This window comes from Amphibalanus amphitrite, unplaced genomic scaffold (genome assembly GCF_019059575.1).
Source record: "Amphibalanus amphitrite isolate SeventyFive unplaced genomic scaffold, NRLGWU_Aamphi_draft 000456F_arrow, whole genome shotgun sequence".
Lineage (NCBI taxonomy): Eukaryota > Metazoa > Arthropoda > Thecostraca > Balanomorpha > Balanidae > Amphibalanus > Amphibalanus amphitrite.
In genome coordinates this window covers 135,316-148,824 of record NW_024881950.1, presented here as the reverse complement: position 1 = coordinate 148,824, position 13,509 = coordinate 135,316, and the positions used below count along the sequence as shown (strand labels likewise).

Genomic DNA, 13,509 nt, shown 5'->3' with positions numbered 1-13,509 from the left:
TTATTCGTGTAGCCATAATACTTGGCCACTGAGCCCTGGTGATCTCGCCCTGGCGCACGATTCTGGCTCCTTTTTTTGTCGTGCGCCGCAGGTTTGGGTGGTCTCTTGGAAAAACGTCGATAGCTCAGAGTAAAATGTAGCTAAAGAGATCTGGTCTTCACTATTGGATAGAAAAAAGATCGGCGCACGTGATGACACCAAAAAAATGTGTACACGTGCAACAACTTTTAATTGCTAGAGGCACTTCCATTACTTAATAGTCAACCCTAGTATATTGTCCTTTGACATTAACTTGACCAATGAGCTACTAAGACAGGCCACGAAACGTGTGCATATTCATAACCCCTGGATCGGTGCCTTTCATTTGCCTGCTAAGCTGCTCGTCTGGTTACAGCTGCCCATCCGAGCAGCGGACCGGGCTACCTTGACGGGGGAGGGGTGAGGGGGAGCTCTTTATAAACCCGCTGCCGCCGTGCCGAGCACCAGATTCTGACGGACCATCCAGCTCATCACATCACATCATGAAGATGGTACGGAGTCAAATTTATTGTTGAAAAAGCTGCAGCGCTCATTATATCTTATAAATGTCTATGTGCCCAAGACTAAGTAATTGATAGCGTTTAGTTTCTATCCAAACAACTAATTTTCATGCATACCAGTCCTGAACATGTGAAAAAATGCGTGATGAATATTAGATTTCAATCCCGGCTATTCAGTGATCCATCCTACATCTACCAAATCTCCAATCAAATAACTGTAACCCTGATGACATCGCACACATCTAACTCTGCGTTTTCCTTTTTTCAGTTCGCGTTCCTGCTGGTGGTGGCTGTGGCCGCGGCGGCTCCCCAGTTTGATCAGCAGCAGTTTGTCAGCCAGCCGCAGGTGCGCATTCTCAGCCAGAAAAACGAACAGGACCAGATCGGCAACTACGAGTACGCCTACGAGCAGGACAACGGACAGAGGGTGAGTCCGCGCACCGCCGCGCGCACACCGGTGCTACTCAGCGGGCTTCAGGGGCAGCTGGAGTTGAGGCCGGTCTGAGTTTAGTCTGTAAAAAATAAACAGTGGCCCGATTAGGACACAATATACCAACAGCAGTCACGAAGCATGTGTTTGTCGTGTTTGTCGTGACACCGGGATTCGTTCTGATTCGATGTCTGTCTCGTTTTCAGGTGCAGGAAGTTGGCCGTGTCGCGCCGGGCTCCCAGCCCGAGACTGGCTCCATCGAGCAGCAGGGCAGCTTCGAGTTCGTCGGTGACGACGGCAACACCTACCGGGTGGACTACACCGCCAACGAGGGTGGCTTCCAGCCGCAGGCCCCTCACCTGCCAGTGGCGCCGGCCCAGATTCCCGAGTACGCCCAGCTGAGGCAGGAGCACCCGGAGCTGTTCTGGGCCGAGAGCGGAGGAGCCGTCATCCAGCAGCAGCCGCAGCAGTTCTTTTAGAAGGTCATAAGTCATTATATCTAGTCACATGCGGATGAATGTGATGCCTGTCTCGGTGCCTTTTGTACAATCGAGCTGTTCAGCCTTGGAAGACGCCGTGAGATACTCTGCGCTGTTGATGCACGCTGCTCAGTGAAATACAAACTTTAGTCATAATTGCATGTTTGTTGATATGTTTGGACAGAAAGCGCCGGATAATCAAAGCGTAGGTATTCTTGTATTGAACGATAATTTACCGAACTCAAACTGTCACACTGTCGGGACTTGGTCGGGACCACAATTTAGGGCGTGACGCTAACTCATTCATTTGCCGCATCCCTACTGATTTGCGAGACGAAATGTAGGGTGTCACGAGTAATTTCAGAGAGGCAAATACTCCGGATAATTTTGTGTCGGTCCTGTGATGCCCTCGACCAAAACATACCCTCGACGCCCTCGACTAGTGAAATCGAACGAGCCATCGTATCCCATGTTTCATAAAGGTGAACATTGTCACATGATTTTCATTGGGTGGAGACTTCCGCCGGCGTCCAATTGGCGTCTAAGTGAGCATCAGCAGACGTCCAAGCTGGCGTCTAACTTGTGGAGGGAGACTTTCAACCTAGACGCGTCAGTAAAGTTAACCCGGCGGCCGCTGGGCCTCCGCGCCACCCGCCAGCCGCTGGGGGGGGGGGGGCATATAGTTGCCCCCCTTTACTTCTCCGACGATATCGTCGCAACGCGAAGAGATAGAGAAACGAAACTTTGCACACGTATTCCTGAATAGCTAGCCGAGGTTGTGTCCAAATTTGGTGTCGATCCCATTTGAAATGACGTCACCGTGACGTCAGAAGCAAAATCGTAGTTTGGCGTCTCTTAGTTTCCTCACGATATATCCGACATATGAGACCGAGAATATAGGACCGATAACTGGTCAGGATATAGTTGACAGGGTACTTAGATGTCTCAGAATGACAGCAGGTGCTGTTTACTTCATTTACCGCCGCGTTTCATGCTCGGCGACATCGGATACGCTCCATATCGGAAAACGGCAAAACTTTATGACGTCACTGTGACGTCATCTTAAGTGCTACAACCCCAAAATTTTCCTCAAATATGCGCTAGGTATTCATTTAACCCGCGCCCTGCTGGGGGGGGTGTTTGAACACCCCCCCTTGTGGTTTTTCGCGAATATCTCAAAAACGGCGGCGCTCCGCGCCGCCGTTTTTGGTACACCTTATCATACATCAATTCTACACATGTTGTGAAAATTTCAGACCAAGGTCATTCAAGGTCAGGTCACCAGGTCACTTGAAGTGACCTCACCTCATAAAAAGTTTCAATGTCTGTCATAGCTACACCGAGTGACCGATCGCTTTGAAACTTTCAGCGATTGCTAAGAGCAATAGCATGTACAAAATGTATATCTCAGAATTTTGATATCGATGACCTAAGGTCAGGTCAATTTTGCGACCTCCCCATTATAAGTCAATGGGAGAAAATTCAAATGCGCCTCTTTTGGACGAAAGACATCATAAACACTCCCAAACACCGAATTACAAGTGGTTTAGACACACAGAACATGAAAATGGTGTCCGTGACCCTTGTTTATGCCCTGAGGTCATCTTAGGTCACGAATGGTATCTAACAGTTTTTCGCAAATAACTTTTGATAGAGGCATGCTAGAGCGATGAAAACGCCTTAGATGTGTTCAGCTCGACGATACGGATCGACTGGTATGCAACATGACCCTTTCCGGTCAGGTCATGACCTTGACCTGAGGTCAAATTTTCAAGTTGACCTTTCAAGGTCAAGTTATAGTTCATTCGATGCGTCTTGACGAGAGGAACACGATGCCGGCAAAAGTAAGCTCGTACAAGGCTTGGGTCAAAAGTTATTGCAGAAAAACTGTTTCCGAAAATATCGCCTATTTTTGCAGTTTTTGGCCCCTGCAGGCAAAACCGTTGACGTTAGGTCAAATCTGAGAGAATTACTCAGAAAGGGCGTTAATAGGGCTATCGAATGCGCTTTTCCGCGGCGCTGTAGCTCTATTGGTTCTCGAGTTATGCGTTGGCTTCTTGGAAATTTTCGACATTCGACCTGGAAATCGGCGAAATTTTGCCTTCAATGACCTCTGGTGACCTGACCTTTGACCTGACCAAAAAATTGACCGAAGTGATTTCGTCATTATTTTTGACGCTCTTTCGAACGCCGCCTTCCGCGTATCGCTACGTGGCCCAGGAGCCGAGTTACAAGGGGGGGTGTTCAAACACCCCCCCCCCCCAGCAGGGCGTGGAAATCCAGGACCCCCAGCCGGGCGCGGGTTAAAGCTATGCCAAGTTTCAGCTTCGTATCTCATCCGGTTCCGGAGATATTACACCAAACGTAAAGGGGGGGGCAACTTTATGCCCCCCCCCCCCAGCGGCTCGTGGGTTAATAGTCGCCAGCTAGACGCAGCCGCCGTCCAGCTAGACGCGTCTAACACTTAGGCGCGTCTAGCTAGACGCGAAATGGAAGTCTTCACCCGTTGTCTACGGTCCACTGCAAAGCAAACCGCAATTGTAGATCTCCAATTTCGTCTTTTACTGCTGAGATGTGGACTGCCTGCTTTTTTATCCATGCAATGCGTGTTATTGGAGTATATTCCATAATCCCAGTGACTAGAGGTTAAATGGAGGGCTCTGCAGCCTTGAAGCTACTATTCTGATTTTCAGAATTTGAACAGCATTTGAAAGTCCCTCAAAACTGTCTCAATTTTGCCTAATATTGTTAGTTTTGAAGCCTAAGATGACGTTACAGTTCCAATAAAAGTACCTAAACAATAACAATAATTAGACATGTTTAGGCAATGGCGGACGCCAACGACAGAACGTCGAGTTCAATTTTGGTTTACCCACTCATGAACGCATGGTAGGGGTATCCTGGTCGTACCGAATCCCTACTTATTACGTTTGAGGCCAAAACTGTATAGTTCACAAATGTCATGGAAATAAAAAGCATGTAAAAAAAGCCATCTGAAACGAGTTTCATGGTCAATGTCGGCCATCGATCTTGAGTACGATGTGAACAGAACACCGTCTCAGGCCTTTTTGCTAGTGAATGTCATTCGGTCAGGTCCCAGTGAGATCAAGATAGATCAAAGTTTGAAGTAAAAAAATATAGATAAAGGTTTATGTATCGGATGCTGTTTTAGCTCAGACCATGAGGGTGTTGCCTATATTTATGTGTTTTGTCAGGGCTTTGGACTCCAGAGTACACTGGAAGGAAAGAGTATTTATCTGAATGTCGGAATGTTTGCAAATCGTTTTTGCCAAGTTATTGGCAAAAACGTCATTTGACCTCAGTTGATCTCATCTGACCTGACTCATGGATAAGTACACCAAACAAAGAAGCAACAAGTGACCTGCTGTTAAGTACTGTGGTTTCTAAGCACAGAAGTGATAGAACGAAGCGGATATCTCCAGTATTTTCCGAATTTAGTATTTTACCACATGCCGAGATATCCCTTTAACCCGCGCCGTGCTGGGGGGGGGCGTTTTTACGCCCCCCCCCCCCCTCAGGTTTTTCGCGAATATCTCAAAAACGGCGGCGCGCAGCGCCGCCGTTTTTGGTACACGTGTTCCTACATCATTTCCGCACATGTTGTGAAAATTTCAGACCTAGGCCGTTCAAGGTCAGGTCACCAGGTCACGTCAAGTGACCTTACCTCAGAAAAAGTTCAAAGGCTCGCTATAGCTACACCGACTGAACGATCACTTTGAAACTTTCAGCGATTGATATGAGTAACAGTATGTATAAAATGTATATCTCGGATTTTTGATATCTGTGACCTAAGGTCAGGTCAATTTTGCGACCTCTCCATTATAAGTCAATGGGAGAAAATTGAAATGCGCCTCTTTTGGACGAATATCGTTCAAAACGCTCTCAAACATCGGTTCATAGGTAACCATGACACACTGAATAGGAAAAAATGCACCAGTGACCCCTCTGTGTGCCCCTGAGGTCATCTCAGGTCATGATTGGTCGCCAGCAGTTTTTTGGCTATAACTTTTGATAGAGACGTGCTAGAGCGGTGAAAACACGTCAGATGTGTTCAGCTCGACGATACGGATCGACTGATATGCAACATGACCCTTTTCGGTCAGGTCATGACCTTGACCTGAGGTCAAATTTTCAAAATGACCTTTCAAGGTCAACGAATAGTTCATTCGACGCGTCTCGACGAGAGGAACACGATGCTGGCAAAAGTAATGTCATGGCGCTTATGAGTCAAAAGTTATTGACGAAAAAACGTTTTTCGTAAAAACGGCTATTTTTGGAGTTTTTGCCCTCTGGAGGCTAAACCGTTGACCTGAGGTCAAATCTGAGAACATTACTCAGAAAGGTCTGTAAAAGGGCTATCGAATGCGCTTTTCCGCGGCGCTGTAGCTCTATCGGTTCCCGAGATAGCCGTTGGCAGTTTCCAAAATGTTGAAATAGTCAACATTTTACCTTTGGTGACCTCTGGTGACCTGACCTTTGACCTGACCCAAAAAATGACCGAAGTGTTTTCGTCCTTATTTTTGACGCTCTTTCGATTGCCGCTTACCGCGTGTCGCTACGTGGCCCAGGAGCCGAGTTAGACGGGGGGGGCGTGAAAACGCCCCCCCCCCAGCACTCGGCGGAAAGTTCAGGCCACCAGCACGGCGCGGGTTAACATTAGCACGTGCATTTGGGAAATGGCTTCGGCCCGCCTCGGCTAATGTTGAAGGTATTTGGGAAACGATTCGGCCCTAGGGCTTTTTGATTTTCCCAGACAAAATTTTACTGAATATTCTGAGCGGAAGAACCAATTTCAAAGAAGATATTTACGGATTGTGTGTTCACTAACAGCAACAGCAAAAGTAAGTGACTGCGTGTTTACTTACTTTTGCTGTCAACGTAATTCAACTAAACAAGGTTATCGTTCCAATGCCAATGTATTTATTGCTGCAGAACATCGCCGGAATAATCATTATTTCTACATAATGCACGCAAAAAACGAACAATTTAAATGCGTGAAGCATCTTAACGTGCCACAATGAAATATTTGATATTGTTCCAGCTGGGATCCAAGACGCGTTTGTTTCAGCGTTTCACCCAATTTTCAGTTTTCCTCACGGTTTCCTCACCCCTGCTGGACTCCATATCTTTATTCTAACTTCTGGAGCTTCACCATCTTTAGCCTCAGCTTTTTCAAACCCTAAATAAGGGGGAAGTAGGAATTTCATCTTTCATACTCAACGCAGCCCAATAATGAAAAACACAAAAAATAATCACGGTGACTATAAATATGAACATAGTACTAATATAATATTAACACAATATTAAGATTAAAGTGTAAAATATCAAATGAATATGATATTAACTGTTGCGCCGGTACGGCATGTGGTAAATCTCTTCCCAACCTTGGGCTGTGAAAATGCAGTTTTATTCACCTCGGTTTTTTGCTACGGACCTCGTGCCTACCGGCACTCGATCCTCCGCACAAAAACCTCGGTGAATAAAACGCATTTTCCCAGCCCCGGTCGGGAATATATATTCCCATAGGCTTAACACGCGCAGTGGAAGGTTGCGAGTATCTACGCCCAGTGGAATGGGGGGTGGGGCGGATGTCGCCCCCCCCCTAAGATCTCAGCTCCCACTGGAGCTAGAAAGACGAAATTTGGAGGGTAGGTGGGGGCCATGGGAAACTCTGTTGTGTGTGAATTTCATGACCCTAGGTCAATATCTTCAAGGTCAAATGAGGTCAAATGTGGTCAAATCTGCCATATAAGCAACTTTTTTGCGTTTACACGCCGATAACTCAAAAAGTTACCGGCCGATTTTCTTTTTTCTTTCACTATACGAAAGAACAAACATTTGTGAGTATGTATGGTGAATTTCTAGATAATCCAACAATAAATATGGCAGTTAGAAGCCTGCTAAGGGTAAGATGTCGCCGGCTGAAGCGGGATCGGCCGACGCGGGAAACGCGGCAATCACAATTTTGTGTTTACACACTCATAACTCAAATTGTTACTGGCTGATTTTCAAAATTCTTTGACCATATGATTGCCTGTACATTTCTCAGTCTTCTCACCGAATTTGACGCGAATCTAATATGATCAGCGGTAAGGAGCGCGATGTACAGACGGAACCGTCCCGCCCCGGCACAGTCTACAATTCAGGCGGCGCGTAACGGCTAGCGACGGCCGCCGCGCCGCCGCGCCGCCGCGCCGCGGCGGCAGGATGTTTGACTTTAGACCGCTATTACTAGAAAAGTTGTAAACCGATTTTCTTATTTCTTGCACGAGAAGATCCGCAATTCAATTCTGGGCAGGTAGCCGAAATTTCACATTACCTAATATTATGTTTGCGACGCGAGTTATTGGCGAACAACAGGAGGGGTGGGCGAAATCCGCCCCCCCCCTTCCACTGCGCGTGTTAACATTACGACGTAATGACCTCTAGGCTCTAACTGACCTGACGTCAGAGACATCAATAAACCCGAACTATATGTGATACAACTCGGTGAACATAGCACATCCTGAAAGTTTGAAGGAAATCAGTCCAAAACTCTGAGTTGGACAGGTGCAAAAAGAAAATTGAAATTTCACCATGACCTTGTACCGGTTTTTTTTTACCTGGTGACCTGACCCAAGGTCACCCGGACCTGAAATTTTCAGATCATATGTAAACAGATTGCCTCATAGGCTGTGCCAAATTTAGCGGTGCTGCGCGCCGCCGTTTTACGCTGTCTTCGAAAAACCTTAGGGGGGGGGGGTTGCATCGACCCCCTGCCAGGGCGCGGGTTAAAATGGCTATCTCGTATCTCCCATAAAATGCGTTTTTCACTTCCAAAAATTCAAAAAATTGTATTTTTGGAAAACAGTCACTAAAATCCAATGTTTTCAAAATTAAAAAACGTACTATATGTTATATTTAGATAGAAGTAGAACATTAGATGTTCCAAAATTTCAGACCTAGGTCACTTATGGTCAGATCACCAGGTCCCGTCAAGTTACTTCCCTTCCTAAAAAGTTTCGATACCTGTCATAGCTACATCGATAAATCGATCGCATTGAAACTTTCAGCGACTGATAAGAGCAACAGTATATGTACAAAATTGATTTATTGGAATTTTGATATCGGTGACCTAAGGTCAGTGCCATTTGTGACCTCTCCCATTATAAGTCAACGGGAGAAAATTGAAATGTGCCTGCCTCTTTTAGACGAACGTCATTCTCAGAAGGTTTTGAATTGGGCAAAATTAAACTTTTGATGACCTCTGGTGACCTGACCTTTAGCTTGACCTAAAAATAAGAAATGACTAGTATTTTCGTCATGATTTTTGACGCTCTTTCGAATGCCGCGTGTCGCTACGTGGCCCAGGAGCCTGATTAAAGGGGGGAAGGGGGACTGTTTGCGGATACATCCGGCCCGGAATGGTTGGCGCCGAGCACCGGCCCGGCGCGGGATATTATCAGTAAAATTCAGATTGTCAGATGGGAGTTTTTAATATCCGGGACCACATTATTGTCCTTTCACATAAACTTACCAAAGAGCTACTGAGACCCCAGGAAACGTGTGCATTTCATAAACCCTGGATCGACACCTTTCATTTGCCTGCTAAGCTGCTCGTCTGGTTACAGCCACCCATCCGAGCGGCGGACCGGGCTACCTTGACGGGGGAGGGGTGACGGGGAGGGGAGCTCTTTATAAGCCCGCTGCCGCCGTGCCGATCACCAGATTCTGACGGACCATCCAGCTCATCACATCACATCACATCATGAATATGGTAAGGAGTTGGATAGATGTTTGAATTATATGGAACGTACTATAGCTAATAAAGGTCTATGTGCCCAAATTGCAGCATTTAGTACTGTATAGTTCACTTTCAATAACTAATTTTCATTCATAGCATTCCCAAGCAAGTTAAAAAATGCGTGGTATAATATTCCACCTTAGTTTGGTTTATCAATGATCCATAATGTATCTATCAAATCTCCGAACAAAATAGCCATAACCCTGATGACATCACACACATCTAACTCGGCGTTTTCTTTTTTCAGTTCGCGTTCCTGCTGGTGGTGGCTGTGGCCGCGGCGGCTCCCCAGTTTGATCAGCAGCAGTTTGTCAGCCAGCCGCAGGTGCGCATTCTCAGCCAGAAAAACGAACAGGACCAGATCGGCAACTACGAGTACGCTTACGAGCAGGACAACGGACAGAGGGTGAGTCCGCGCACCGCCGCCCGTGCATCTGCTACTCAGCGGGTTCAGAGGCAGCTTGAATTGAGGCCAGAGTTTAGTCTGTATAGTACCAGTATAACGCCTTTTGGGGCGACTAACGGAGCGAGCGAGAGGGTGAGCCTTGCACGTGCGAAATTTCGACGGGGTACCTCCAGCTGGCTTGTGCACGGCACCCTACTAACTAGTGGTGTCATTTTCCAAAAATGTCTGACCGATACCGACCGAAACCGAAATTTGGGAAAAATTTCCGACCGAATACCGACCGATAACATCCCAAGCCAAAATTTGACCGAAATTTGACCGAAATTCTATTTGCTATTACTCTACCCCAAAATTGAATTATTTGGTAAATTCTGATGGAAACTAATGGGAAATGGCATTTCAGTCCAAGTTCAGTCAATTCTTAGCCACTGCAAAATACATTTTGTGGTAGAAGTTACTTACAGTTAAAGACTGGAATTGAGTTTCACAATGGTGTGTATTTGTGGGGCCAACTGAGTCAAAATCAGCCTGCTTGTGGTTGTGGTTGGACAATTGGTGGCTGCTGCCTGCTGAGTGGGATGGCTACTGAAGTTGCCAAAACATGGCATCCCTTGTAGTATTTGGGGGAAATTTTGCAACTTTATCATTAACATCCCAATAACTTTCATTTTAACTAGGCAAAAATGGAATACTTTCTCTTTTTGAAAATGGTTTCACTGACAGGGTGACCGAAAGTGTCCGATTTTTGGGGGGCCTGACCGACCGATTACCGAATCGGTCAGCATATCTTTTCGGTAACCGATTTTTTCGGTAACCGATTGACACCACTACTACTAACCGGTCTCTAGCGATGTGCCAAATTTGAGCACAATCGGCCCAGCCGTTCTCGAGATCTGGAAGCGGCACCCTGTACGTGCGCACGTGCAAAATGGGTCCCAACTGACTTTTGCACGGCACCCTACTAACCGGTCCCTAACCATGTGCCAAATTTGAGCGCCATCGGTCCAGCCGTTCTCGAGATCTGGAATCGACCCCTGCACGTGCGCACGTGCAGCAGCACCCCAATTCTGGCACATGGATATGCATTGCCTAGTGGGTGTCTACCTACATGCCAACTTTCAGCGCAATCGGCCAATTAGTTACCGCGATATTGCAACAATTACAAAAGTGACACCTCTTCGTTTTGCACGTGGCACGTGCATAAGGGGTCACCCACATGCATCGGGAATAGTCCAATACTTAGTAGAAGGAATGAAGCTACCCACCCTACAAAAATTACCGCGTGTAAATCGGTCAAGTGGTTGCTGAGATATAAGCGTCGCAGAATCGTGACCACGGCCGGCCGGCCGGCCGGCCGGCCGGCCGCTCATGCTCAGAAATTTCCGTTAATCTAATAATAATATAAGGAAAGACTCGCTTCGCTCGCTCCGTAAACAGCAATCATAAAGCGTGTGTTTGTCGTGTTTGTCGTGACACCGGGATTAGTTCTAATTCGATGTCTGTCTCGTTTTCAGGTGCAGGAGGTGGGTCGTGTCGCGCCGGGCTCCCAGCCCGAGACTGGCTCCATCGAGCAGCAGGGTAGCTTCGAGTTCGTCGGTGACGACGGCAACACCTACCGGGTGGACTACACCGCCAACGAGGGTGGCTTCCAGCCGCAGGCCCCTCACCTGCCAGTGGCGCCGGCCCAGATTCCCGAGTACGCCCAGCTGAGGCAGGAGCACCCGGAGCTGTTCTGGGCCGAGAACGGAGGAGCCGTCATCCAGCAGCAGCCGCAGCAGTTCTTTTAGGACATAGTTATATACACTTAGTCACATGCGAATGAATGCCAGACCTGCCTGGGTGTCTCTTTGTACAGCCAAAGACAGTTCGACTTTGTACAGTTCAGCCCTTGAAGACACCGTGAATACTCTGCGCTGTTGATGGACACTGCTCAGTGAAATACAAATTGAAACCATATCTTCGTACCTGCTTACACGTTCGTCGTTCGGACAAAAACCGCGAGAAAATAAAAGCGTATTATTGTGTTGAATGATGATGGATAAAATTTACACGATCGGGGCTACTATTCGGTGTATGACACTGATATAATTAATTGCCGCAACCCTAATGATTTTCCAAACATTAAACAGAGTAGGTATCACGAATAATTTCATAACGGCAGAGGCTCCGAAAGCTTTGTTTCGATCAGATGATGCTCTTGGCTAATGAAATCGTTCGGGCCGTCGTTTCCCATGTTTTATGAGGTGAACACTGTCATATGTTCTTCATTCTCTGCGGTTCACTGCAAAGCCCAAAACGCCATTTTAGATTATCAAAGATGTTCTTGTACTGCTGAAGTGCGAACTGCATGCCTTTTATCCATGGAATGGCCTGACTGGGGTATATTCCATAACACCAGTCACACTGGAGGTACAATGGAGGGTTCTACAGCCTTGAGGCTACTATTCTGATTTCCGATATTTGAACAGTATCTTATAGTCCTTGAAAACTATCTCATTTGCCTAATAATAGCCGTTTTCACGACGGACTATCTGGCGAATGCACCTAAATTCACCAAATCTGCTTCAGAGCTCTTTTACAACAATTTCTTCATATCATAAATTTATTTCAGTGTTTCCATCGAAAATAATGTCTGATAATTTGAAAAATGGGATCTATAAGCAGCTGTGCAACCCAAACTAACAACTTTCAAGAAGCTCAGTTGACCTAATTTGACCAAATCTACACCAAATCTGCACCAAATCTGCACCTAATTTGCACCCAATCTGTACCAGATTGTCGTCATGAAAACAGCTCTTGTTAACTTTGAAGTCATTGATGACGTTTAACCTTCGCCCCAGTGGGGGGGGGGCACATGTTACCACCCTGTCGCGTTTTTTGCGTGTGAATAAAAAACCGCGGCGCGTAGCGCCGCGCCGCCTAGAGTAGCTTTTTGTACATCAATTTTGAACAATGTGTGAAATTTTTGACACCAGGTCATGTCAGGTCAGGTCACCAGGTCAAGTTAACTGACCAAGCCAAAAAAGGTTTGCAGTCATGTCCAGCCTGCAGTGTTTGTCAGAGAGCTTTTAAACTTGGTGGATTGCATGATGTTATGGGAGCCTATGATTTGTAAATCTCGGATTTTTTATATCCGTGACCTAAGGTCAGGCCAGTGACGTCACGACCTTTCCATTATAAGTCAATGGAGACAAACAAAAATGCCTCTAGATCCGTGTGTACGCATAGGATCAGTCCAAATATTTCGGAATCACAATGGTTTGGACCATCCGTAACGACCAAGGTGTGTTTTTTGCTGAAAGCCTCTAGAAAGGTCATCCGAAGTCATTTGAGGCTACAAACAGCTTTTTGCCAATAACTCGCGATTGGAAAGAGATAGAACGCTGGGGATGGTCTCATTGTGTTTGTCTTGTTGAGACACACCGACTGATATGCAACATTACTTTTTCCGGTCAGGTCATGACCTTGACCTGAGGTCAACTTTTCAAGTTGACCTTTCAAGGTCAAATTATAGTTCATTCGACGCGTCTCGGCGAGAGGAACACGATTCTGGCAGTAGAAATGTCGTGGCTTTTTGTAGTCGAAAGTTATTGTCGAAAACACTTTTCGTAAAAACAGCTATTTTTTAGTTTTAGCCCTTTGGAGGCTAAACCGTTGACCTGAGATCAATTTTGATATGATCTTATCAAAAGAAGAGTTGAAAAGCTATCGATTGCTTTTCCATGCGTTTTTCTAGCTACCATAGTTATTAGTTCCTGAGATAACGGCATGTTTTCTGAAAAATATAATGACCATTGGCAAATTTTGACCTTTGATGACCTCTGGTGACCCCAATATTGCTCAAAGATGAG

At 46.3% G+C, this 13,509-nt stretch overlaps 2 protein-coding genes across 2 annotated transcripts; both read left to right on the top strand.

Annotated features, from left to right (window-relative positions):
* The first annotated feature begins 273 nt into the window (after positions 1-273).
* Positions 274-1,592, top strand: LOC122391821 (larval cuticle protein 65Ag1-like). The gene is made up of 3 exons (XM_043386119.1): positions 274-530; positions 808-966; positions 1,176-1,592. Exons 1-3 carry the CDS (start codon positions 522-524, stop codon positions 1,446-1,448), a joined length of 441 nt encoding a protein of 146 aa, XP_043242054.1. The 5' UTR covers positions 274-521; the 3' UTR covers positions 1,449-1,592.
* Positions 1,593-9,091: 7,499 nt separating this feature from the next.
* Positions 9,092-11,604, top strand: LOC122391820 (larval cuticle protein 65Ag1-like). Its single transcript, XM_043386118.1, has 3 exons — positions 9,092-9,225; positions 9,500-9,658; positions 11,173-11,604. Exons 1-3 carry the CDS (start codon positions 9,217-9,219, stop codon positions 11,443-11,445), a joined length of 441 nt encoding a protein of 146 aa, XP_043242053.1. The 5' UTR covers positions 9,092-9,216; the 3' UTR covers positions 11,446-11,604.
* The last annotated feature ends 1,905 nt before the right edge of the window (positions 11,605-13,509 follow it).

Excerpts from the sequence above, each read along its gene's own strand:
- LOC122391821 (XM_043386119.1), top strand. Across the intron at positions 967-1,175 it reads AGCAGGACAACGGACAGAGG|GTGCAGGAAGTTGGCCGTGT; the intron begins GTGAGTCCGCGC and ends TCTCGTTTTCAG.
- LOC122391820 (XM_043386118.1), top strand. Across the intron at positions 9,659-11,172 it reads AGCAGGACAACGGACAGAGG|GTGCAGGAGGTGGGTCGTGT; the intron begins GTGAGTCCGCGC and ends TCTCGTTTTCAG.